The sequence below is a fragment of the Myxine glutinosa genome, chromosome 1 (assembly GCF_964187855.1).
Source record: "Myxine glutinosa chromosome 1, kmMyxGlut1.1, whole genome shotgun sequence".
NCBI lineage: Eukaryota > Metazoa > Chordata > Myxini > Myxiniformes > Myxinidae > Myxine > Myxine glutinosa.
The window spans coordinates 205084625-205110031 of NC_136261.1; the positions used below are offsets into that span (position 1 = coordinate 205084625).

The 25407-nt window shown below is 40.5% G+C and overlaps 1 protein-coding gene across 1 annotated transcript in view; it reads right to left on the minus strand.

Annotated features, from left to right (window-relative positions):
- The window catches only part of LOC137433112 (uncharacterized), a 129552-nt gene that overhangs the window by 35715 nt on the left and 68430 nt on the right, over positions 1-25407 (minus strand). Inside the window, exons 9-10 of the mRNA XM_068125570.2 lie at positions 11418-11528; positions 11202-11291 (exon numbers count right to left, since the gene is read on the minus strand). Of these exons, the coding sequence (XP_067981671.2) occupies positions 11202-11291; positions 11418-11528 (201 nt within the window). The remainder of the gene's footprint in view (positions 1-11201; positions 11292-11417; positions 11529-25407) is intronic.

A 25407-nucleotide genomic window follows, 5' to 3' on the forward strand; every position in this document is an offset into this window, starting at 1 on the left:
AGGCCAAAATGAAGTGATTAAAAGGCGAATCAAACAGTAATGTAATCAAATTTATTTTATCACAAACAATAACTCCACTCCATGTTGGCTCACTTTGACAGGAACTACTAAATGGACCCAGGTCTCATCACATGCCACAATCTTCCTCAATAAATCATCTCCCTAACTTTGATAGGATGCCAGTTATGCCTTTCAATCAAATGTTAGATCCAACTTTGCAGTACCTTATTGAATTTCAAGTGGAAATGAATGACTGTTTCCACTCTTCCAACAATGACAACCAATGCTTCTGTAATTTCGCACATACAGTGCCTATAGAAAGTCTACACCCCCTTTCAAAATTTTCACCTTTTTTCACTTTATAGGCTGGAATTAAATTGCATTAAATCAGGCTTTTTCCACCTTTATTTACACATCGTAAACCACAACTTCCAAATGAAAAACAAATTCCACAAATTTCAGAGAATTGATTTTTAAAAAATACAAAACTAGAATATCTTGGTTGGGTAAGTGTCCAGCCCCTTGAGTTAATACTTGGTGAAAGCACCTTTGACAGCAATTATAGCTGTGAGTCTGTTGGGGTAGGTCTCTACCAACTTTACACACCTTGATTGGGCAATAATTGCCCATTCTTCTGTACAAAACTGTTCAGCTCAGTCAAGTTGCATGAGGAGCATTGATGGACAGCAATCCTCAAGTCATGCCACAGATTTTCGATTGGATTTAGGTCGGGGCTCTGACTGGGCCACTCAAGGACATTTATATTTTTGTTCCTTAGCCAATCCAGTGTAGCTTTGTCTGTGTGCTTCAGGTCGTTATCATGCTGAAAAGTGAACGTCCGTTCCAATTTCAGCTTTCTTACAGAGGGCAGCCGATTTTCTTCCAGGATTTTTCTGTATTTTGCTCCATCTATTTTCCCTTCTATCCTGACAAATGCCCCAGTCCCTGCTGATGAGAAACATCCCCATAACATGATGCTGCCACCACCATGCTTCACAGTGGGGATGTTCTTTGGGTGATGTGTTGCATTGGGTTTGCGCCAAACGTAACGTTTTGCATTTAGGCCAAAAAGTTCCATCTTGGTTTCTCCAGACCACAAAACTTTTTGCCACATGGCTTCAGAATCTCCAGAGTGGTTTTTTGCATACCTCAAACGGGACTCAATGTGGGCTTTTTGAGTAACGGCTTCCTTCTTGCCACCCTACCATACAGGCCAGACTTGTGGAGTGCTTGGGATATTGTTGTCACATGCACACAGTGATTAGTCTTTGCCATAAAGGCCTGTAGCTCTTTCAAAGTTGCCATTGGCCTCTTGGTGACCTCTGATCAGTCTCCTCCTTGCTTGGTCATTCAGTGTGGAGGGATGGCCTGATCAAGGCAGGATATTGGTGATACCATACACCTACCATTTCTTAATGATTGTCTTGACTGTGCTCCAAGGGATATTCAAGGCCTTTCAAATATTTTTATACCCATCCCCTGATGTGTGCCTTTCCACAACTTTATTCTGGAGGTCTTTTGAAAGCTCCTTGGTGCTAATGGTTGAGTCTACTGTGAAATGCACTACCCAGCAGAGGGAAACTACAGGAACAGCTGATTTTACTCTGAAATAATCAGAATCACTATAATTTAACACAGGTGGAGGCCAATATACTTGGTGTGTGATTTTGAAGGTGGTAGGTTACACCTGAGCTAATTTACAAGTGCTATTATAAAGGGGGTGGACACTTATCCAACCAAGATATTCTCGTTTTGTATTTTTAATTAATTCTCTGAAATTTGTAGAATTTGTTTTTCACTTGGAAGTTATGGGTTATGATGTGAAAATAAAAGTGGAAAAAGTCTAATTCAATGCAATTTAATTCCAGGCCATGGGGCAACAAAAGGTGAAAATTTTGAAAGAGGGTGTAGACATTCTATAGACACTATAGTATTGGATGGAAAATTTGCAATTCCCCAATTGGATGGAAAATTTGGGATTAAACACAACCAGAAAATCAAGGAAAACACCAAAAAAAACTGATAAGGATCGAAGAAGAGAAATGAAAATGTAACCAGAGTGCTCTGGGAAGTAACATCACATCCCCCAAACTCAGCGGCCATGATTGTCTGAAACCAAGTCCAGCGGCACAAGAGATGCTCAGTTCTATCCCTGAGGACCTGTCTAGAAGCGCATGGCTGGCGGCATCTTGGAAGCAGGTGTGGGAAACGGCTGGGCCCACCCGCATCCACCGCTACATCTGGGACCCAGGAGGTGGCGTCGTAAGAGAAGACTTACCACGCCTGCAATGGACCTTGCTGAACCGTCTACGTACAGGGGTCGGCCGCTTCAAATCATCGCTGAAGATGTGGGGCCTGGCAGACAGCGCCGCGTGCGAGTGCGGCGAGCCTGAGAAGACTGCCGAACACATAATTACCACCTGCCCCCTATACAGACCACCTTCAGAAGCCAGCCTCTTCGACGTAGGACCAGAGACGAGGGCATGGCTGCACGACACTGAGCTGGCCATCTGATGATACACGAAAGAAGAAGAAGCAGCCATGATTGTCTGAAACCAAGTCCAGTGTTGTCTGAGGAATTTGCCTACATGAGGGTGCATGATTTGTGTTGCACTCCTCTAAGAGCTTTACACCCTGGAGAAAAAAAAACACACTTTGGCAATCAAGCAAGAAGATGGGACAAAAATCAGAAATTGAATGCAATACCCTCTCCTCAGGTGAGGGTAAAAATAAAATCCCCCCAAAAATTGACCTTTAACCTTTTCACCTCAAAATCAATAGGCTTCAGTGATCCAATATGCAACCCCTGCTCAAATTTCAAGTCAATCGGATGAAAAATGACGATTTTATGCCACCTTGACCTTTAACTTTTTGTTCTTAAATAAATAAATAAAACAAGCACTTTCTAGCTTTTGATTGGTGAAACAATTCAGTGACCAAATATGTAAATTCTTAAAATATCAGGCCCATCGGATGAAAATTTACGATTTTATGCAAACTGTACCTTTGATCTTGTGATCTAAAAAAAAAGAAAAAAAAGAAGCAGCTTCTACCTTTCGATTGGTGGACCAAATCAGTAACCCAACATATCAGGTCAAATGGATAAAAACAAGACCAAAAGTCTAACAGTGACGTAGCTTTGTCTAATTAGCCAGGCTTGTAAAATATTATAAACCATAAACACATATTATTAGCTTTTGAAACAGTCGCTAATGCTGTTTATAACATTAAACAAAGAAATTTGGAGGAATCCAGACATCCATGAGGTAAGTTTTACTTACAGAACTGAGCGAAGATCTACTGTAATCTATACACCCCACAAGGGTTGGAGGTGTGCTCATTTATCAAGCACCTAGCTAGCGCTTGCCAAGCCAGCCGTTCCTTAAGGGTTTTGAATGGAGTGCTTGCTCGAATGTTTAAACCACTTGGCGATCTCTCCACAAGAAACTTGGTAAATGAATACACACCCAATGTTCTTGAGACCCAACCATAGATCGACTGTAATCTATATACCCCAAAGAGGAATGACCCTTTCTGCAGCTCCCATAGTGAGTGGGAGTACGTGCCTACTTGTAAATTAAAATGTCGGTCGGTGGAGTCAGCCGTCGTAATGACATCATAGACAATGACATAACGGACACAAAACTGCAGCTTCTTTAATATGTAGAACATGATATATTTTAACTTCCACTACGTTTGCAGTCACTACGAAGGGATTAGTGTTACAATTAGATTTACTATAATATTATCGTTACGTTATCATTATTTCGAAAATGATATTACTATCAAATAACCGAGGTGAATTCCTTACTTCCTCGGTTATTAATATTAGTGCCGAACACCGATCATCATTGATCATGAACCATACACCGCTTCAATCCATCAACTTTGCATTCACGACATTGGGAATAAATGGTATCGTTATATTTACTATATTATTATTATTATTATTATTATTACTTAAACGATACTACTGAAACGGTACACTACTGTATTAAGAAACCTGGGCTTAATTTGTTGGAAGCAGTCGGAAGACGAGTCATAACGCCGAAGGCCTATACGAAGGCCTATACGTACCGGATTGTTGGAAAAGATGCCGATGCTTTCGATATTTGATGGTCATTTTAACAATCGGTTTGTTTTTCTTTCACACTGAATGAAAAACGTAAATGTAGAGCATGGCGATTGTGATATATGACAGGTTCGATGATATGTTCGGCCTGAACGGCATATAAATCAAAATGTGGAGTGTGGAGAGTCAGCAGCTGCACCGCTGTAATGACATCAGACGTAATCACATCACCCTGTCATGTGACCAGATTCTCAGCTCTGATTGGTATACGTTTGAGGGGACATACATACATACATACATACATACATACATACATACATACATACAGACGGACAAACACTGTTATAGAAGGCTCTGCCCCATGGGCTATGCCGTAAAAATTGGACGATTATACAGTCACGTGAAAAAGTAAGTACACCCCATGTAAAGTTTTGACTTTTTCCAACATATTTCAACATACAGCTATTTGATCTTCATTTCAACAATATTGATAGATAAAGGTGATATAATATAACAAATATCATGAAACATTTACATTTTGTAGTCCATTGTATAATATAAATAAACTTAAATGCAAATTTCGCATGTGGAAAAAGTAAGTATACCCCATGAAATGTTTTTTAAAATCTTTTAAACATTTTTACAGTATCATTTTACAGTTTTAACATTTACAGTATTTACAGTATTTTACAGTATTTTACAGTATAACATTTAACCAGTATCTATAGATAAAGGTTCTAATTGAACAAAAAACAATGCAAAATTGACTTTGCAATAATTTATTCAACAAAAAATTGTGCACAGCATGCACAATTGCATGCACAGCTCGTTTCAAATCCCCCCACAACATCTCGATGGGATTTAGATCCGGGCTTTGACTTGGCCATTCCAGAACTCTCCATTTCTTTCTTTTCAGCCTTTCCTTGGTGGATTTACTGGTATGTTTAGGGTCATTGTCATGTTGCAAGGTCCACCTTCGGTTGAGCTTCAACTTTCCGATATTTGGCCTCACATTATCCCCAAGCACCCTCTGGTACAATGAAGAATTCATAGTGGATTCTATGATGGTGAGCTGCCCAGGCCGTGATGCAGCAAAGCTGCCCCAAACCATAATATTTCCACCACCATGCTTTACAGTTGGTATCAGGTTCTTGTGGTCAAATGCTGTCTTTGGTTTTTGCCAAACATGTCTTCTGGTACTATGGCCAGATAGCTCTACCTTTGACTCATCTGTCCAGAGCACATTGTTCCAGAAGTGCTGGTCTTTGCCTAGGTGTTCATTGGCAAACTTTAGTCTTGCCCTGATGTTCTTTCTGGACAGCAAAGGTTTCCTCCTGGCACACCTCCCATGTAGATCAAATTTGTGCAGTCTCTTTTTAATGGTAGACTCGTGCACTTTGACATCAACAGTGGCAAGAGCTACCTGTAGGTCCCGTGATGACATTCTGGGGTTCTTAGAGACTTCTTTCAGCATCTTGCGGTCTGCTCTTGGGCTGAACTTGCTGGGGCGGCCTGGCCTGAACAAGTTGGCAGTTGTTTGGAATCTTCTCCACTTGTAGATGATCTTCCGGACAGTCGAATGATTGATTTCAAATTGTTTGGAGATCTTCTTAAATCCCTTCCCAGACTCGTAGGCATCCATAACCTTCTTTCTGAGGCCTCTGAGAGCTCTTTTGATCTCGGCATGGTGACGCCGCACACTTCAACAACAAAGAGCAAACCAAACTAAATGTCTGAGGTTTAAATAAGACAGTTTCCTCCAAGATCCTCTCTAACGATGTTCTAATTATTTGCACCTGAGCTGGTGCACCTGATTCTCATTTTAGGAATTTGAAGTAGTGATAAATGTAAGGGTGTACTTACTTTTTCCACATGCAAAATTTGCATTTATGTTTATTTAAATTATACAATGGACTACAAAATGTAAATGTTTCATGATATTTGTTATATTATATCACCTTTATCTGTCTATCAATATTGTTGAAATGAAGATCAAATAGCTGTATGTTGAAATATGTTGAAAAAGTCAAAACTTTACATGGGGTAAAGTGAATGCTACTTTTTCAAAAGCTACTTTTTTCATGTGACTGTATGTGATACTTGCCTTTATCCTTTTGACCAAATTATTAATTTGTCTTCATATTCTCATATTTAGCCTGGTGTTGGTTTAGCGGTTAGGGTGCCGGCTTGGGATCCTAGGATCCTGGGTTCGAATCCCGGTCGATCGTTGAATTAACGCCAGGGGGGTTGACTCAGCCTGTCATCCTTCCGAGGTCGGCAAATTGAGTACCAGTTCACTGGTAATTCCCTGTGTGTCGCAAGAGGCGACCAACAGGGTTGGCGGCAGGAAGTGCATCCGGCCATAAAACATTGCTTCAAAAAGGGGACCACGGTGCCCGAAAAAGACCAACCCCTGCTCTGCGGGGGAAAATGGCCTCGAAAGGTGGTGGTTCGTTCTTCATATTCTCATAATAAAGATTTGTTGAAAATTTGATGACAAAGCTCAATTGGTATATTACAATTTCAGGTCAATTGGATGAAAATTTATGATTTTAGGTGATGCTGACTTTTGACCTTTTACAAAATTATTAATTTGTTTTCTCCATATTTTCATAATAGCTGGCGAAGCCGGTGTTGTGAATGAACGCGCATGTATTATGTTGAAAAGCCAGATTTTGCTGGATCCTTTGAGAATTTCGAAGCTTTGACGCACCAAATCGCTCCATGGAGGCCGCCATCTTGCGGATGCGGAAGTATGCATAAAAAATTGCGAAAAAGTTCAATCGGAGTTTGTTTCACCCGTCTTTGTTTGATTCACAATCTTATGCACCTCTAATTTGTAATTAAAATACTTTAAGACCAACCTCGTTCCCCGGGCCCGCACGGGCCCTGGTTATCTTCAACGAAAATCTTCACGAAACACCGGAACCAATGAGATTCAAGCATTTGAAAAAGTATTTCAAAAAAGCTTATTACCGCGTTTCGGAGGCTGAAGACGGCGTCAAATATTCTAAAATTGACGAAGAATTATTTTTTAGAAATCTCACGGCCGTAGGGGATAGTTTTTCACGGCCGGAAATATCCGAAGTAGAGACGGAATTCACCGAATTAATCAAGAAGTACATTTTATAAATTTTAATCTCATCCAGAATGCAAATGGTGTCATTTTGAACGACGTATGGTACCTACTACCAACTACCTAACCTACTGATGCCATAGTGATGGGTAAAATAGTGGCAAGAGGCTTTGGCTTTGCTGGCTCATTGCGGCTTTGCAGTAGGGTACTAGTAAAACTTCGTTGAAAATCTGATGACAAAAGCTCAAATGGTAAAAAAAGTTATGTCCCGGGCAGACATACACACAGACACACACAATGAAAAATGAATGAATGATCGTTTTAAGGCCATTTTTCCCCGCTAGAGCGGGGGTTAGCCTTGCGGGCCCCATGACAATCATGGTTCCCTGTTTGAGGCAATGTTTTTATGGCCGGATGCCCTCCCTGACGCCAACCCTTGGTCGCCTCTGACGATGCGCAGGGATACGGTGCACCTATTCTAAACCGGGGTACACACCGGGATCATTCATCCCAGCAAGCTGGTACTCAATTTGCCGACCTCGGCAGGATGACAGGCTGAGTCAACCCCCCTGGCGTTAAATCAGCGATCGACCGGGATTCGAACCCAGGATCCTAGGATCCCAAGCCGACACCCTAACCGCTAAGCCAACACCAGGCTATCACAGACACACACAAACAAATGCAAAACCCGATCTCTCGCTACATGGGGGACGGGCTAACAAGCAAATCAAATTTGCAATAAATACAAGATTCCACTCTGCATCGATTCATAGATTATGAGAAAGCAGTTGACTCGGTATACAAAATCTGTTTTGGAGAAATTAAGGAAAAAAGGGCATTGAGAAAACACATTGCCCAAATCAGTACCTCTTTTTTTTTCACAAATAGGATGCAACAGAACAATGGGAGCAGAATAAAGAGGGGGGGGGGGGACACCAATGGCAGTATTGATGGATAAAATAGAGGGGGACTTGGACAAATAAGAGAAGGGCGGAGGAAAGAGGGGTAGGGGATGACGCATGGGGTGGACACGATGGATACAGAAGCAAGCTCTCAGGAAGGAAAACTGGAAATTTGGAAGGACCTGATGGTAGGTGGTGGTTAATGAGGGAAGAAAAGTTCATAGTTTTGATGTGGGTAATGATCTGAGATGGTGGTGAACAGCTGTCTTGAGAAGTCCTGCAGGAAAGAATGAGATTGAAGAGAATGTGAAAGTTGGTTCTACAGATGGCGGAAAAAAAGAGGAACAAATGAGTAGAGGTGAGCAGTGATTCGGATTTTGGAAGTTTCACCAGAATGGGGTTGAGGGTGGACCATGTGAGCCCTGCAGAAACCTGTGGAGTGGGGGAGGGGGAAGGGACAAAGCATGGAAAGAGCAGGTGGGATGGTGCAAGACCAAAAAGGAGATGGTAGAAGACAGAGAGACTACCTGTCTGTGATGGGAAAGTGATATGCCCATAGACTCGGCTTCATCGCAGAAGATTCCAATAATATTGAGGGTCTTTGTTTCCACAGCATCAAGCTGAGAAAGGTATAAGGCAGGGTGGCCAGCCCAGAGGTGAAAGCAGTACTCCTTTAAGCTGTGGATGAAACTCCTGTACTTGTAATTGTATAGGAGTTCAGGTGTGCCAAGGAAGGACTTCGTACAATGGAGGATGCCCAGTCAGTGATTGGTTTTGGAGGACAACTTTGAAATGTGGTTTACCCAAGAAAGATAATGGGCAATGGCCGATAGTGAGAAAAAGGCAAGCACATACAAAAATGCAACATTGCCAATATGACTGCATAAGCACAGTGAAAATAAATCTGAAGCCAAAATACAAAAATGATATGGAAGCTACAGATGATTCAAAGAAGCGTGGAAAGATATATGCTTGGAATTAGAAGAGACAAAAGGAAACTGATGGGTCAGAGTACAGACAAGATATGTGAGATCTTACTATAATTCACCAAATGTCCGTCCGTCTGTCTGTCCGTCCGTCTGTCTGTCTGTCTGTCCATCCGTTGAAAGGTACCGCAAAAATGGCTGAACCAATCGCAACGATATTTTGGGTGGGTAATCCTGGGATCTACTGAAGTAAAATAGGCTATATTGTTTTTCCAATTTCAGCTTTGGCCTCCAGCATTTTCAGGTTTGGACTCCCGCATAACGTTATTTTCCCGGGTGCCGCACTAACGGCTGCACCGATCGCTGCACAGCTGCACCGATCGCTGCACAGCTGCACCGATCGGCTGCACCGATCAGACTCGGTGACCTCGGACAAAGACCTTTTGTAAGGACATGGGTTGAATCCCTGCTTGAGAGAATGCCAACCCCCTCCCCGCCATCACCGTCATCTCTCCAACTCACAATCCCACTAGATATGTGGAAAGGACGACCCAAAACCAATTATCTTCTTTTTGATTTGTATATAAACATTAAAAATAAATAATGACCTCGGCCAAAGTTCAAACGACGTGAGTTTAATCTCTACATGAGAGAATTCCACAGAGCTATTTGGGCGGTGTATAAGCTAACAGATCGCTGCCTCCATCGATCTTGCCAAGGCCATAACACCTATCGGCTCAAAATCCTTTTAACTGTTGACTTGGTAGTTTTTACAATGAAGGAAACACATATGGGAAGTACATACAACATAGCGATTGTGAATGTGACATCTCTGAGGCGTCTTTCGCTTCGCATCAAATTATTCAATACATTCATTCATTCAATGATCATTACGCTCATTCTTAAACTCATTAAACGTTCATTAAACATTAAACGTTCATTAAACGATTACGATTACGGTTAAATGGTTCATTAAACGAAAACGATTACGATTACGTTCATTAAACGATTAAAAACGAAAAACATTGCGAAATTACGTTCACACCGTCACATCAAACACTACCATGAACACAAACATCGTCACAACATCGTCACAATGAAAACATCGTCACAAACGTTACGTTACGTAATTCAAACCGTGAACACATCACATATTGGAGAGCCCAATGCCCAAATTTGAAATGGAATAATATTTACCGATATGAACAGTGATGTGGCTTTTATTGAAATTCTACAAATACTGTTTAGATTTTGATGATTTGCGTGTGATATGATTTAAAGGATGTTTATATAAATCGTTTAAAATAAAAAAAACCTTCAATTTCTGATATTTTGCCATTTCATTTGGGCCTCCCAATTGAAGCCCCGCCCATAGGGCGGGTACCGTTGCTCATCATTGAAATAAGTAAAGAAACTAAAATGACAATGTGCTGATAACGCAGCAAGAATGGATCATTGATGACCAAGGAAATACTGGAGTGGATCCCAAAGGACAAAAACAAACCTACAAATGAGACCTATTGGAAGAAAGCAAGATTAATTCAAGAAGTTTGCAGGAGCCAGTTGCATGAGAGTTGCCAAAGATAGATGTTTATGGATGAGTCTTGGGGAAGCCTTCATCCATCAGTGGATTGAAAAAGACTATTTATACATGCAGAGCAAAAAATAAAACAAACACAAACAGCCCTTCCTGGAGAGCTACTCGACAGTGATTCAGTTCATTTTTTAGCAATCCTGCAGGGGCACAATATATGTTATTATGCAACTGTACAATCATAAATGAAATGAAAACACACACACAATCATCCCACTTTCTACGGTTCTATGATTTAGATATTTACAATAGGCCAAGACACACCAAAAATAGGATAGCGAGGTGGATGTAAAAATAAAAGTACACATTTTCTTACTGATCATCTACACTTGCATACTGAAAAATAAAAAGTAAACCTTGGTGTGTCTTGGTCTATTGTGAGTACTGTATTTCATTCCTATGACTTCTGGTAAGGCACTCTGTAACACCAATCTACGTAAGTCAAGAAAAAATAAATAACGCTTACTTGCTTCAAAATGCAAAAACAGTTTACTTCAAACGAAGTCATAGGAACACCAGGAAGAAAGTAAGAAAGCAAAAAGAAAATTGATCAAAAAAACCAAATTATTTCAGTAAATGAAAGATAGGCAAAATGGAAACAAATGAAAGAAAATTGAGGTTGCTTCATTACCTGGGTAAGGGAAGGAGCAGGAGATAAAGAGTAGGCATTTCCCATGAGCTTTTTGTACCTCACTTCAATTTCAATGAGGAGTTCTTTGTCCTGCGATCAAAGAAGGTAACAGAGAGGTAGATAAGCAATCAGTCAAAATATTGAGTTATCAACTGATTGAAATAAGTAAATAAAAATATTTCAACTCAAAGCTACAGTTCAGTGGGACATGCTCACCTCAATGAAATGACGCTCATACTCGCGTTTTTGCTCTTCGAGCTGTGCTTTGCGTTGTTCCATTTTGTGGTTTAACTCTAGAGCTTGCCGTTCCAGGGCAGCCATCTTGTCCTACACAAATAGTTTTGGTATTACAGAACAATGACAGCATCAAATGAGATAACAAAAATATCTGATATAATTTCACTTATAAAGAAAGCAAACAAAAAGAAGAAAAAAAAGAAAACATCACTTATTCATTCAATTGTCATTGAAGGCTTGCTTAAGTTGAAAGTATCCCTCAAGTTGAAAACTTAAGGCATTTTATATATGTGCATCAGACGCTTAATACAGCAGGATATCAATCACTACAGTACACTGGGACCCTTTTAGGACATGACTTTACACAAGGAGGCAGTTGGCCATGATATACAATACCGTGCAAATGTTTGGGGTTTTTTTTCACTTTTTTGATGCTATTCCCCATTAAACATTTGTGGGAATTAGAAGTGTGCAACATAGTTCGAAAATAATTCATATTTCTGTGAAAGTCAATTTAATATCACAGTTGCCTTTCTTCTTATTTTTCTTTAATGGACACAATTATTCCCACATTCTTGTGGGTTTGGCCAGGGGAAGCTTGGCCCAAGTCTTTCAGTAACCGGATGGCCAGGTCTGGCATTCGACTAAGGTTAGGTCAGAATTTTGGAACTGGGCCTGAGTGCCGGCGATAGCTCGCCTACTCTTTGTGAAGGACACCGGGGAATATTTAACGTACACCAACTAATGCTGGCAGACGGGACACCGTTTAGTGTCCATTTGAAGGACGGTACACACATTGATGGGAAACACCAGGATGACCGTTTATAGCTGGGTCAGGATTGAAACCCAAGCTAGACAGCTATTAGGTGAGTATGAACAGTTACATTCAAGTACTGTATATAAAAAAAATTCGAAATTGAAAAAGTGTTATTTTTGCTATACATATTATGTATTATGCAGGAAACAGTTTGTGGATTTTTGTACTGTAAATGACAAATAATTATTGAAGTTATCAACACCAGTTACATTAATGTGAATTAAACAAAGGCACAATAAATGATGCAAGTTATTGAATATGTGATATTAGTTTTCATCAGCTTGTTCCCTTGCTTGAAAGTCTATGAGTGGGTTCAGAATGGCAACAAGGAAGTAACTTTCAACAGAACAATGTGTGAAGGTCCAAACTCTCTGAGAAGAAGGGCACTCTATGAAGATGATAGCAGAAAAGCTCAAGATCTCCTACAATGGTGTGAGGTACACTTTGCAATGCTTGAAAGAAACTGACTCAGTAAAAGACAAGAAAAGGCCAGGAAGACCCACAATAACTTCCCCAAGGCAAGACAAGCACTTTAAGTGAGTGACTCAGCATATGTGAAAGAAAAAATAAAGTCAACAACTGACAAATTAAATGAGAGCAGGCCTGAACATTAACATCTTGTCCAGCACTGTGTGTAAAAGGCTGATTGCAGCAAGTCTTCATGGCAGGGTTGCAGCAAATAAACCACTGCTGAGAACACAGAACAAAGAGAAAACAAGTACACATACATTCAAAGTACACCGCCCCCATGCCAAATAATTAAATATCCTACAGCGCGGCATTGCCGGGGCGCCCGGCAATACCGCAGTGCAGCTCATTGAGGCTGCATTGGGAGGGAGAGGTGTACACTAATTGATTGATTAATTGTATAATTAAAATCAATAAAAGATTATCACAAAATATTTTCATAATCAATTGGCTAATCGCATAACTAAACCACTAGTGCTTCATCCGAAGATGTATCTTTTAGAAATTTAATTAAATAAGTCATTTATAAAAAATTAAATAATTAATTGATTACTCAATAAATAATTAATCGATTAATCAATAAATAATTAATAGATGAAATGATTAATCAATAAATCAAAAATATCCTTGATAGCCACATCACTTGGTCACTCATGTCCAAATATTAGCTTCCCAGCTCAAAAGGTGCCTGAGATATTGGCCAAATGAGAAAGAAAATAAATAAATGATTAATAATGAAAATAAATAAATAATAATCATAAAAAAATTAAATTATTAATCAATTTGGTCAGAGAACACATAAACTACCACTATTTCATCAGAATCTGTAACTTAAAAAAAAAAATTTTTTTTGTCATTAATCAAATAATTAAATAATTAATCGATTAATTGATTAATTAATAAATCAAAAATATCCTTTGCAGCCAAATCACCTGGTCATTGGCATGTCCAAATATCAGCTTCCTAACTCAAAAGGTGCCTAGTTAATGGTCAGAAGAGAAAGGAAATTTGATTAATTAAATAAGTACTTAATTAATCGCTAATAATTAAATAACTCCTCAATTTATTGATTAATCAAAAAAAAAAATACCGTTTTTGACAAAGGACTTGCTCACTACTGTGCCGAAATTTCAGCTTCCTAGCTCAAAGGATGGCTGAGATATCGCCCGGACAACCAAGAAAGAAAACAAACAAACAAGAAAGAAAGAAACCAGAGTGAAAACTGAGTACTCTCTTTCAGCGTGCGTCACTGCCGAGCCCCCTTTGGTGCCCGGCAATGACGATTTGCAATGCCTGGAGATGGCATAGGAAAGGAGCGGTGTACAATAATGAAATTTGCAAGGCAGCACGAAGATTGGGCGACTAAACAATAGAATTAAGCTGCTATTTTAATACGCAGCCTATTTCTGCATGGCTGCATCATTTTTCTGGAAGTGCGGCTGTGCCGCTGATGCAAAGCCCTCTGTTGCCAATAATTTGGTACTAATTTTTCCGACCTCGGCAGGATGACAGGCTGAGTCAACCTTCCTGGTGTTATTTCAACGGCATGACAGGGGCTCAAATTCAAGACCCTAAGATCTCAAGCCAGCCACCTTAACCAATAAGCTGACACCAGGCAATATAATCAGGTACTCTGATCTGATAAATCCAAGTTTGAAATTTTTGGATCTAAGTGACCCCATTTTGTACATCAAAAACCTGGAGAATGTTACGACATGCAATGTTTGCAGCCTACTGTTAAACACGGGGGAAGGCTTTGTGACTGTCTAGGGTTGTATCTCAGCTTTTGGTGCAGTTAAACTTGTTAAAATCAATGGGACGTTAATGAAAGAGAAGTACAAGCAGATACTGCAGCAACAAGCAGTTTCCAGTGGAAATCACTTAATCGGAAGAGGATTCATTTTAAAAAAAGATAATGATCCAAAACTCACTTCCAATAGAGTAAAACATTACTTGGAGAACAAGGGTACAGTTGTGGTGTGCTCAAAGTGTTAGAATGATTGCCTTAGAGTCCGGACATGAGTCCCATCGAGGGAATTTGAGATTTCAAGAAAACAGAGAAGAACAAAAGGAACCCCACTAACCTTCGAGAACTGTGTAATGTAAGAAACATGAGTAACAAACTGATGGCACCCAATAAAGCAATGGGTGAACACACAAAGTATTGTCTGATACTATAAAATGACACTGTTCTTGTTATTTACTTCAGCAGTTTGTTTCACGCACATTTATAAAGGTTGTACATTTACAATAATAAACGCATTTGACTGTTTTCACTGACAATTTGATTAATTTACCTCAAAGTGTAAATATCGTTAAAATAATCCAAACTTTTGCACAGTACTGTAGGTCCTAAAAGATTGCTTTTATTTGAAAGATAAAATATTACAATCTTAAAAATAAAAATAAAACAAAAAACAATTCATATGAATATATGATTGAAAATAAAATATCAAAATCTAAGAAACCTTACCTACGATCCTCCCTCTCTCCTCACCCCACAACATTTTTAGGTATTTAGAGATTTTTTTTTTCTTCCATATTTCACATTTCTTTCACATACACATAACAAGCAAAAATAAATTTTAATTACTGGTGGTAAGTAGTAAGTACATACAGACATGTAATGGAAGAAAAAAAAAAAAAACATGGCTATGCACAAGCACTATCAAACTTTGTTAGAAACTTTCATCTCACCTGGGAAGTTAAACTCTTGCATTTCTTTTTTCTGATAATGCCATCTCATGTTGAAAATCCCAGAGTGTGCAATTGAAAAGTCACTTCCATAAATAATTGCAGAGTGCATGCTAAGAGACCTCAACAGTTAGAATATGGCTGTGGATATTTTTCCTCTTGATTGTGTACTGGGCCGTTTTGGTGGCTTTGGACTATGTTGGATTGTACAATCCCTTAGTTTCAATGCTATTTTAGAAAATGTGCTGCCTCTGGTTCTGAGCCAGGCATGTGCGACGAGGATGTTGAGATAGCTATGTGGTTATCACACTAACCGTATAGATTACTTCAGTCTGGCATGTGGCCCACATTGAGCAGACTGTGCATGCATGCATGTATCATTCTAGTATACATTTGCAATTGGTCACTGGCTTTGACACATATACAATTTTTTATTACAGACCCTCAGCATGAAAAAGCTACATATATTGAATAATCAGTTTCAAATGGACCACCTCGCCACAATTAGAGCATTCAAATTGCATCAGATGTGGCAATGAATATTAATTGTTCTTCCAAGCTTACCAGCTCGATGACAGAAGATGTCATTTGCATTTTTGGCATATCCATCCCACCCCGTTTAGAATCCCATGTGGGCACGGGCAACTTGCTATTGAAGTTTTAAAAAATTCATTCCCAGAGCTACTGCTGTTAAGAGTACCAATCAACAGACTACCCATCTTACTGACCCTCATTTGTTGTCTGTACTTCAGGTAATTGTCATTATCTGAGAGACAGATAAAAAATGCATGATTGTTGTCTGCACCTCAGATGACAGCATTATTGAACTATAACGACACTCTTCGACGTCACGACGTTGACCGATATGCCACTGCCCACATTATTTCATCATTATACACACCTGTACCAAGTTTTAATTTAAATCCCTTCAGCTGTTCACAAGTTATCATATTTTGGCCTGACATGACCTCTGACCTTTGACCTCAGAACTCCAAAATCTAATCAGTTAATCTTTACATCATTATACATATCTGTACCGAGGTTGAATTAGATCCCTTTAGCCGTTCTCAAGTTATAGACCTATTACAGACTTTGACCTTTGACCCCAAAATTTAATCAGTTAATCTTTACATCATTATACATATGTGTACCAAGTTTGAATTAGATCACTTCAGCCGTTCTCAACAATTAGATCGCTTCAGCCGTTCTCAACCTATAGACCTATTACAGACTTTGACATTTGACCCCCAAATTTAATCAGTTAATCTTTACATCATTATACATATGTGTACCAAGTTTGAATTAGATCACTTCAGCCGTTCTCAACCTATAGACCTATTACAGACTTTGACCTTTGACCCCAAAATTTAATCAGTTAATCTTTACAATTTACATCATTATACATATGTGTACCAAGTTTGAATTAGATCACTTTAGCCGTTCTCAACCTATAGACCTATTACAGACTTTAACATTTGACCTCGACTCCAAATTCTAATCAGTTAACCTTTACATCATTATACATACCTGTACCAAGTTTGAATTAGATCACTTCAGCTGTTCTCAAGTTAGACATATTACAGACTTTGACCTTTGACTGCTTGACGCCAAAATCTAGTCAGTTCATCTTTACATCATTCTACATACGTAAATGTACCAAATTTGGTCAGAATCCCATCACTGGTTCACAAGTTATCGTGGTAAAAGGCTTTTCACCTAACATGACCTCTCACCTTTGGCGTTTGACCTCGTGACCCCAAAATCTAATCAGTTCACCTTTACCTCATTATACATACCTGCACCAAGTTTGACTAAGATCCCCTCAGCCGTTCTCAAGTTATCACGGTAACAAAAACCTATCACGGACGGACGGACTGACGGACAGCCGGACGGACAACCTGAAAACATAATGCCTCCGGCAACGTCGTCAACGGAGGCATAAAATATGTTATTGACAGGAAGCGAGTTGCGTTCATCTTTGCCAAATGTTAGCACAACAAAAAAAAGGGCGGAGGGTAGGGTGAAGGGGAAATAAATAAAATACATGGAATGATATACGATTGTATATTCGCAAATTGTTGCATTCAAATATGCAGTAATGGGTAGGCAGGTCTGCTAATTGCTCAAAATATCAAATACTCAGAATATTTTCTGAGCAGAATCCAGTAATGGTGCTGAAAGTTGTTGAATGGGCGGTGATAATTCTACTGAATATGCTAGAAACCTGCGACGTGTCAAAACATCAAATGCAGCGTCCCACTGCTACGTCAAACAAAGACTCACAAGGAAGTTGAAATTAAGCCTAGGCCCATACCCAAAAGCTGACTCTTTCTGAACAATACCCACCACAAGCTCTTCAATGTTAACAAAGCAGGCGATAGCAGATGGGACAGCGAGCTTAACATCATGTGTATGAAGGATTGAATATTCTACGATGATGTTCTCTTAGATCCAAAAAGTTCAAACTTGGGGTCATCAGATAAGAGTACCTGATTCTATTGTTCAGTCACCCACATACATACCAAAAGTATGAGTTATAATATAGTTGTTTACATACATACCAAAAGTATGAGTTATAATATAGTTGTTTCAGACTTCACATTTTTACTTCTATTAAGGAAACTTTATAGTTTTCTTTCCCGAGCTTTCTTTCCAAATCTTCAGCTCTGATTCACACAACCTTTACATTAAATGATATAGATCTAGAAAAGGCTGTTTTTTCTGTTACAGGTGTTGTGGATTTAGGACCAAGATGATCAGGGAAAAGTCACAATCAATTCTGCAAATATCTTTCCAATACGAGGATTTCTGATACTCTCAACAAAGAGAAATGTATTTCTTAATATAATCCTGGTGTTGGGCTAGCGGCTAGGGTGCCAGCTTAGGATACCTAGGATCCTGGGTTCGAATCCCGGTCGATCGCTGAATTAACACCAGGGGGGTTGACTCAGCCTGTCATCCTTCCGAGGTCGGCAAATTGAGTACCAGTTCACTGGTAATTCCCTGCTTGTCGTAAAAGGTGACAAAAAGGGTTGGCGGCAGGAAGGGCATCCAGCCGTAAAACATTGCTTCAAAAAGGGGACCAAAAAACAACAACAACCACGGTCCCCGAAAAAGGCCAACCCCCGCTTTGCGGGGAAAAATGGCCTCTAAAGGTGGTTATTTTTATATTTTATAATATAAACTTAAGCAAATCTATGTGACCATTGCATAGTTGCTTTTGGCAATAGTATGTGGTCGTGCCAATGAAATGTCAGTGAAATAAAAAAACAAGTCAGTGAAAGTTGTGACTGTATAATGCACAACAGAACCAGTTAGATAGATTCTCACAATATACAGTCACATGAAAAAGTAAGTACACCCCATGTAAAGTTTTGACTTTTTCAACATATTTCAACATACAGCTATTTGATCTTCATTTCAACAATATTGACAGATAAAGGTGATATAATATAACAAATATCATGAAACATTTACATTTTGTAGTCCATTGTATAATTTAAATAAACATAAATGCAAATTTCGCATGTGGAAAAAGTAAGTACACCCCTACATTTATCACTACTTCAAATACCTAAAATTAGAATCAGATGCACCAGCTCAGGTGCAAATGATTAGAACATCGTTAGAAAAGACCTTGGAGGAACCTGTCTTATTTAAACCTCAGACATTTAGTTTGGTTTGCTCTTTGTTGTTGAAGTGTGCGGCGTCACCATGCCTAGATCAAAAGAGCTCTCTGAGGCTTTCAGAAAGAAGTTTATAGATGCCTACGAGTCTGGGAAGGGATATAAAAAGATCTCCAAACAATTTGAAATCAATCATTCGACTGTCGGAAAGATCATCTACAAGTGGAGAAGATTCCAAACAACTGCCAACTTGTTCAGGCCAGGCTACCCTAGTGGGGCAGATATGTAACAAAAATTGCACGAGATGTTCACATCCGGCAGAAAGTTTGAAATTTTGCATACAGGGGTATTTTGACATGCTGAGTTCAAAAATTGGCGGATCCAAGAGGTCTGACCAATGGACAGGCCGCCATCTTGAATTCCAATATGGCTGCCAAGACGAAATGTTGATAATCCCTATCTTGGGTTCTAAATGACCTGTGGTGCTCAAATTTTGTACACAGGGGTATGTTGACATGCTGAGTTCAATAAGGCAATAATTTGAAATGTCTGACAAATGGTATGGCCGCCATTTTGAATTCCAATATGGCCGCCAAGACGAAATGTTGAAAATCCCGGGTTCTTTGCAAAAGCAATACCAATTCAATGGATCCCTAGTTGACAAATCATATAACAAGTCAAAGAGCTCATTTCAAAGTACATTTCGTACCAGTTGGCAGCCGTAACATGCTGCAAGCTTTTTTCCATCCGTTTTACTTCTCCTACTGCTCATCTCGGAAGCATTGTCCAGAGCAGAAACATAGTTCTGTGCATGGTAGATTAGCAGCAGCACATTTCCAATTTCCAGCACACCGTTTTTTACACTTGCACTTGATCAGCTCTCGGCACGCTTTTGACGCCTCTGGCATTACTGTCCAAAATGGATGCCAGACATCATCTGCATTTTTAGCCCATCCCCAATCTGCAGGTGAAGGCAGCTCTGGGTTAGCAATTTGGGACTGTCCCCAGATGTGACCGGCCTGAAAGACTGCCCTCTTCACATGTTGACGCAGTGCTTCTTTTGTCGGTGGAATATTTTCCGATTGCCGATTTCCCTGAGCAAACAGCTGCTTGCGTGCTTCGTTCACTTTCTTCAGAGGGGAAGTTCTACTGTACAGAACAACGAAGAACCTCTCTATGTTGTCCATGTCATCATCTGTTACTTCCGCTGGTGCATGTGAGAGATGATTGAAGACCTCCCCCAAGTTTGGCATGGAATTCCACATGCTCCACACAGTCTTTTTCCCAATCCCACATATGGCAGAAACAGTATCGCATCCGGAAACAGTATGCAGGAATAGAAGCCCCCATGAGCGTTCAGGGCCAATGTGAGTCGCAATAGTGTGAGCAGCAATGTGCCTGAAATAGTTTCCATGTCCAAATGCCAACCACATTGCACAACCGTCCATAATGCTTGCCATTGCGATAGCCAACACAACCACATCCATGTCTGTTGCATGAATGACGATACTTCTGTACCCCTGCTGATATGCATGCCAAGCATGTAGCATCATTCGTGAATCAGCCTCTTCATGCGTACATGGTTGAATTTGAGAAACATCAGAAGGGGGCTTTGATTTAACCTCTTCTTCTAAGGTTGTAAGAAGTGTTTTTCCCTCTGGAATAGGCATCGTTTGCAGGGAATCAGCAAGGAAACTGAATAATGTCTTTTTGTTGGAATCTACACGAAGGAAGCTGCTCCAGTTTCGTGGCACGGATGTCTGTTCAGTCACATGGAGTGGTATGCCAGTGCCACGACCAAGCCTGGTGCCTTCTTTGAGACTGTCCGTTCTGTAGGTGTCCCACACCACATCAACACGCATCACAGTCCCCTCATTTAACTTTCGGGCAATGTACGGAAGGACCTGTTTCTGTGCATAGTCACCAAATGTCCTGATCACACTGTTGCACTTCTTAGGCTCCAAATGATGGACTAAGGCAGCCCCATCGAAAATACGAACTTCTCCTTTGGGCGCATCACGAGGACGTTGTGCTAAAGCTTCCAAACAGGGCAAAAGATCAGCCTTGCCGGTTGGTGGCCGCATTGTATTGATACCTTCAGCCAATGCAGGTGGCCACCCATGACACTCATATTCATAAAATGTGTTAAGATCACCATCTCTAGTTTGGCAAGAAATGTACATTCGCGAGAAGAGCTCCACATTACTTTTCATACGTGTAATCTTCGCCTCAGACTTTCCAGGTGTTTTCTTGGGCTTCGATTTCAACAGTGGCAGATTGTTCTTTGAAATGCTATCATAGAAATTGTCAGAAGGATCCTTGATTCGCTGCCCCACAAATCCGTCAAATTGTGTTTTGCCAGTGTCCTCCATGGATCGCACTGCGGCTATCACTTCATCAGGCATGATGACCTTTGTGTCAAGCACATACAAGTCATTACTGTCTTCCGCAAACGGGTTTCCAAGTTTTTCAAAGGAACTGATTGCATTATTGAGATCTGATGCAAAGGATTTCTGGACACTAGGCAATTGTTCGTGGTGGCGGACATCAGTTTGCCTCTGTCTTTGAAACTGGTCCTCAAACTCATTCAGGATTCTGGCTATTTCTGCACCAGCTACCATCCACCGGCGAAGAGCCCCTTCATTCTCAGTAATTCCAATGACTCCACCATCACCTTTCACATAAGCGTTCTGCTGTTCGTGTATCTGATCGTGTGCCATAGCAGAGAACTTGTGTGATGACTTCTGAGTGACAAAGTTCCCCTTGACAAATTCACGATGGATATCCATGGAATCGTTTGAAAGTTCCTGAAGGTCTGTTACATGCACTGTCAACCATCTGGCGTAATGGTAATGGTCCATGGCAAACATCCACGGAATGATCGCCGTGAGAGTCTTCACATAGAGCGTGTAGTTGGCTTCCCGTTGTGATCTTATGAATGCCAAGAGAAGACACTCCAACTGCAGGACTTTATTCCAGTAGCAAAACTGGGGGTACTTTGTAGCCATCTTCTTGCTCCAAAGATCAAATGATTGTAAATCTTCAGTTTCACATGTTTTCCGGTAGTCATCGTATGCCTTTCGCTGCAGAGCGTACAACGCCGCTACTGTGACTTGGTGTGCCCATTGTGACCTCGATATTTGCGAACCTTTGTGAAGACTATCTGCTCTTCCCTCTGTTGTTACACCAGCACTGGTCATTACACTTGCCCAGCCACTCCCCTCCAGGAAGCTGCCGATCGCTTTCAACAAGGCCATCTCTACATGAAGTCCTCCCATCATCACAACAAACTTGTCTTCACCATATATACCTGGCCAAGTCCATTGAATCTTCTTTGCAATTGCATAGAGTGGTTGATCAACGGTCAGAACTGGAACTTGTCCGGGGTTTACTAGTTCTGTCGCCTGCTTGATTAAATTCATTCCATGCTTCACCATTGCCAATGTGTGAGCACTCTCGTGGAACAGAGGTAGCAGTCCTGTAATTGCAGGAGGCCGAGGAACTTCAACCTGCAGATTTGCCATGTATGCTGACCAGGAGATATTATCTTCACTCTCAAGACCTTCCTTCTCCTGCAGACTTTGTACAAACGAAAGCCACTGACTTTCTTTGTCCTGTATTCCGGAGGACACACTTGGAGTGGATGGACCTTTTGGTTTTCTTGGAATGGGATTATTAGTTGGAAATGTTTCAGGAGGCACATCACTGTAAGATGCAGGAAGGGCGGCTATGGTTTTGGAGCGCTGTTTGTTCTCATTCTCAGTGACATTCTCATGATTTCGAATGCTGCCACTTTTGTCATGTGAAACATGTTGTGTCAGTGATAACGCGGTTCCATGAAATGAACTTTGTGCTGATGCTGATGATGGGTTGTGATCTATGTTGTCTAGGTTGCCTGTTGTGAATAATCCACTTCGCAATTTTGTTGGACACACAACGCCGTCATGTTTGTATATTTCTATGACTCTGTTGGCCTCATCTGTGGATACCTCCAGTATGCGATCATAGGAAACACACAAACCATGTTGAAAAAGAACGTCAACGAGATCCCGTTTCCTTGTTTTGCTATGAATGAGAAGACCCAGGTAAAGTGGCAGTGATGTTTCACGTTTCAAATTGTGACGTACTGCTGTAGTTTCCAACCTTCCTCGTTTCATAGTGTTGAATGTTACAAGTTGAGTTAAGGATTGCACAGAGACGCCTTCCTTGTTGTTTGCGTTTTGTTTTTGTATGTTTGTACCAGCAAGAATCATTTCCATCAACGCTGCCAATGATGGTGGTGAGTTGTTATATGATTCGTTAACTAGGGATCCATTGAATTGGTATTGCTTTTGCAAAATATCTTTGCGCACAATCTGGGCAGCTCTCATGAGAATGACCGCGTCGTTGTCAGAGCTTTGTCTACAAGCATGCAATAAAGCTTCACCAATGTCCTCTTTGAATGACAGTGCCACTTCATGGTTGCTCTTATGTGCCTCAAGTTGCGGAAGGTGTCTGAGAAGCTTGTCCTTAAGGTGAGTTGAATTAATCCTCTTTGAGATATCACCTCCCAGTTGTGCCAGACGTTCTGTATAAAGCTTTGTGAGATCGGCTAACTTGAAAGTGTAACTGTCATCTGTACACTTCATTTCTTCCAAATAGGCTATCAATTCGGCCAAAGCTACTGATTCTGGTGGCATATTTTCACTTGAACTGGCTTCCTCATTCTTTCTTACAAATGATCTGTATCGAGTGTGGAGAACAGTCATGCACTTCTTGTGATAAACAGCATCTGATCCCGTCATATCACCTACAGACAATCTAGCCAGGAGTTTTGTATCCCTCAATTCTGTTGCCATCAATCGAACATTGGAATCTACATTTTTTGTTGCCGCTCTGTGGACTATTTCTTCATTACTGATAATGCTATCACAAAAGAAACATGTGCTAGCAGTACTCTGTTCAACGGATGGAGATTTGAAACTTGTTCTGAGTCTTTTCTTAACAGGTGAGTAAGTTTCTTCACCAAGTTTAAGGTCTGAACTTTGCTTTCTTTCCCTTGATTCAGCCCTGGCCACACGAGAGCTGCTGCACTGCACATAACAGTTTTTGTGCCATTTGGCAGCATGCGCAGCTAGGGTTTCTGCAATACCGCAACCATCATCTAGTCGGGAAATGTTTATCCCGCAAGGCAAGGCACCTAAATCATTCAATGCCTTGAGATTTTGAGCAAGATTCTCGTAGACGTCTAGACACGACTGATTGCTGCCCTTACGTGCATCTCTTAGTGGTTCATTTTCAGAACGTTTCTGGCAAAGAGCGCAAATGTTCCAGTCTGTTGGCATTGGAATTGTTGACGATGTTTTCTTTGATTTCGATATTGGATCTGAAAGAGAAAAAACATTAAAAAAATAAATTATTGGAATGTCATGTGAATGTTCAGTTCTGGCAGAAAGTGTTAAATTTCACATACAGGGGTATTTTGGGGCGCTGAATTTCCCAAATTTCTACTGCCTTCGACAAAATTACAAACCCATCAGTAGATTTGAGATGCAACAATTTTCCAGTTATCATAATAATGCTCAAATGATTTAATATTAATTATGACATTACCGTACACTGTGCTATTAAAGCAATGAAAACATCGATGTTTGTCTTGGCGGCCATATTGGAATTTAAAATGGCGGCCATACCGTTTGTCAGACATTTCAAATTATTGCATTATTGATCTCAGCATGTCAACATACCCTTGTGTACCAAATTTCAGCGCCACAGGTCATTTAGAACCCAAGATAGGGAATTTCAACATTTCGTCTTGGCGGCCATATTGGAATTCAAGATGGCGGCCGGTCCATTGGTTAGATCTCTTGGATCCGCCAATTTTTGAAATCAGCGCCCCAAAATACCCCTGTATGCGAAATTTCACACTTTCTGCCGGAAATGAACATCTTTTTCACATATCTGCCCCACTACCCCAGCAAGTTCAGCCCGAGAGCAGACCGCAAGATGCTGAAAGAAGTCTCTAAGAACCCCAGAATGTCATCACGGGACCTACAGGTAGTGCTTGCCACTGTTGATGTCAAAGTGCACGAGTCTACCATTTGAAAGAGGCTGCACAAATTTGATCTACATTGGAGGTGTGCCAAGAGGAAACCTTTGCTGTCCAGAAAGAACATCAGGGCAAGACTAATTTTGCCAATGAACACCAAGGCAAAGACCAGCCCTTCTGGAACAATGTGCTCTGGACAGATGAGTCAAAGGTAGAGCTATTTGGCCACAGTACCACAAGACATGTTTGGCGAAAACCAAAGACAGCATTTGACCACAAGAACCTGATACCAACTGTAAAGCATGGTGGTGGAAATATTATGGTTTGGGGCAGCTT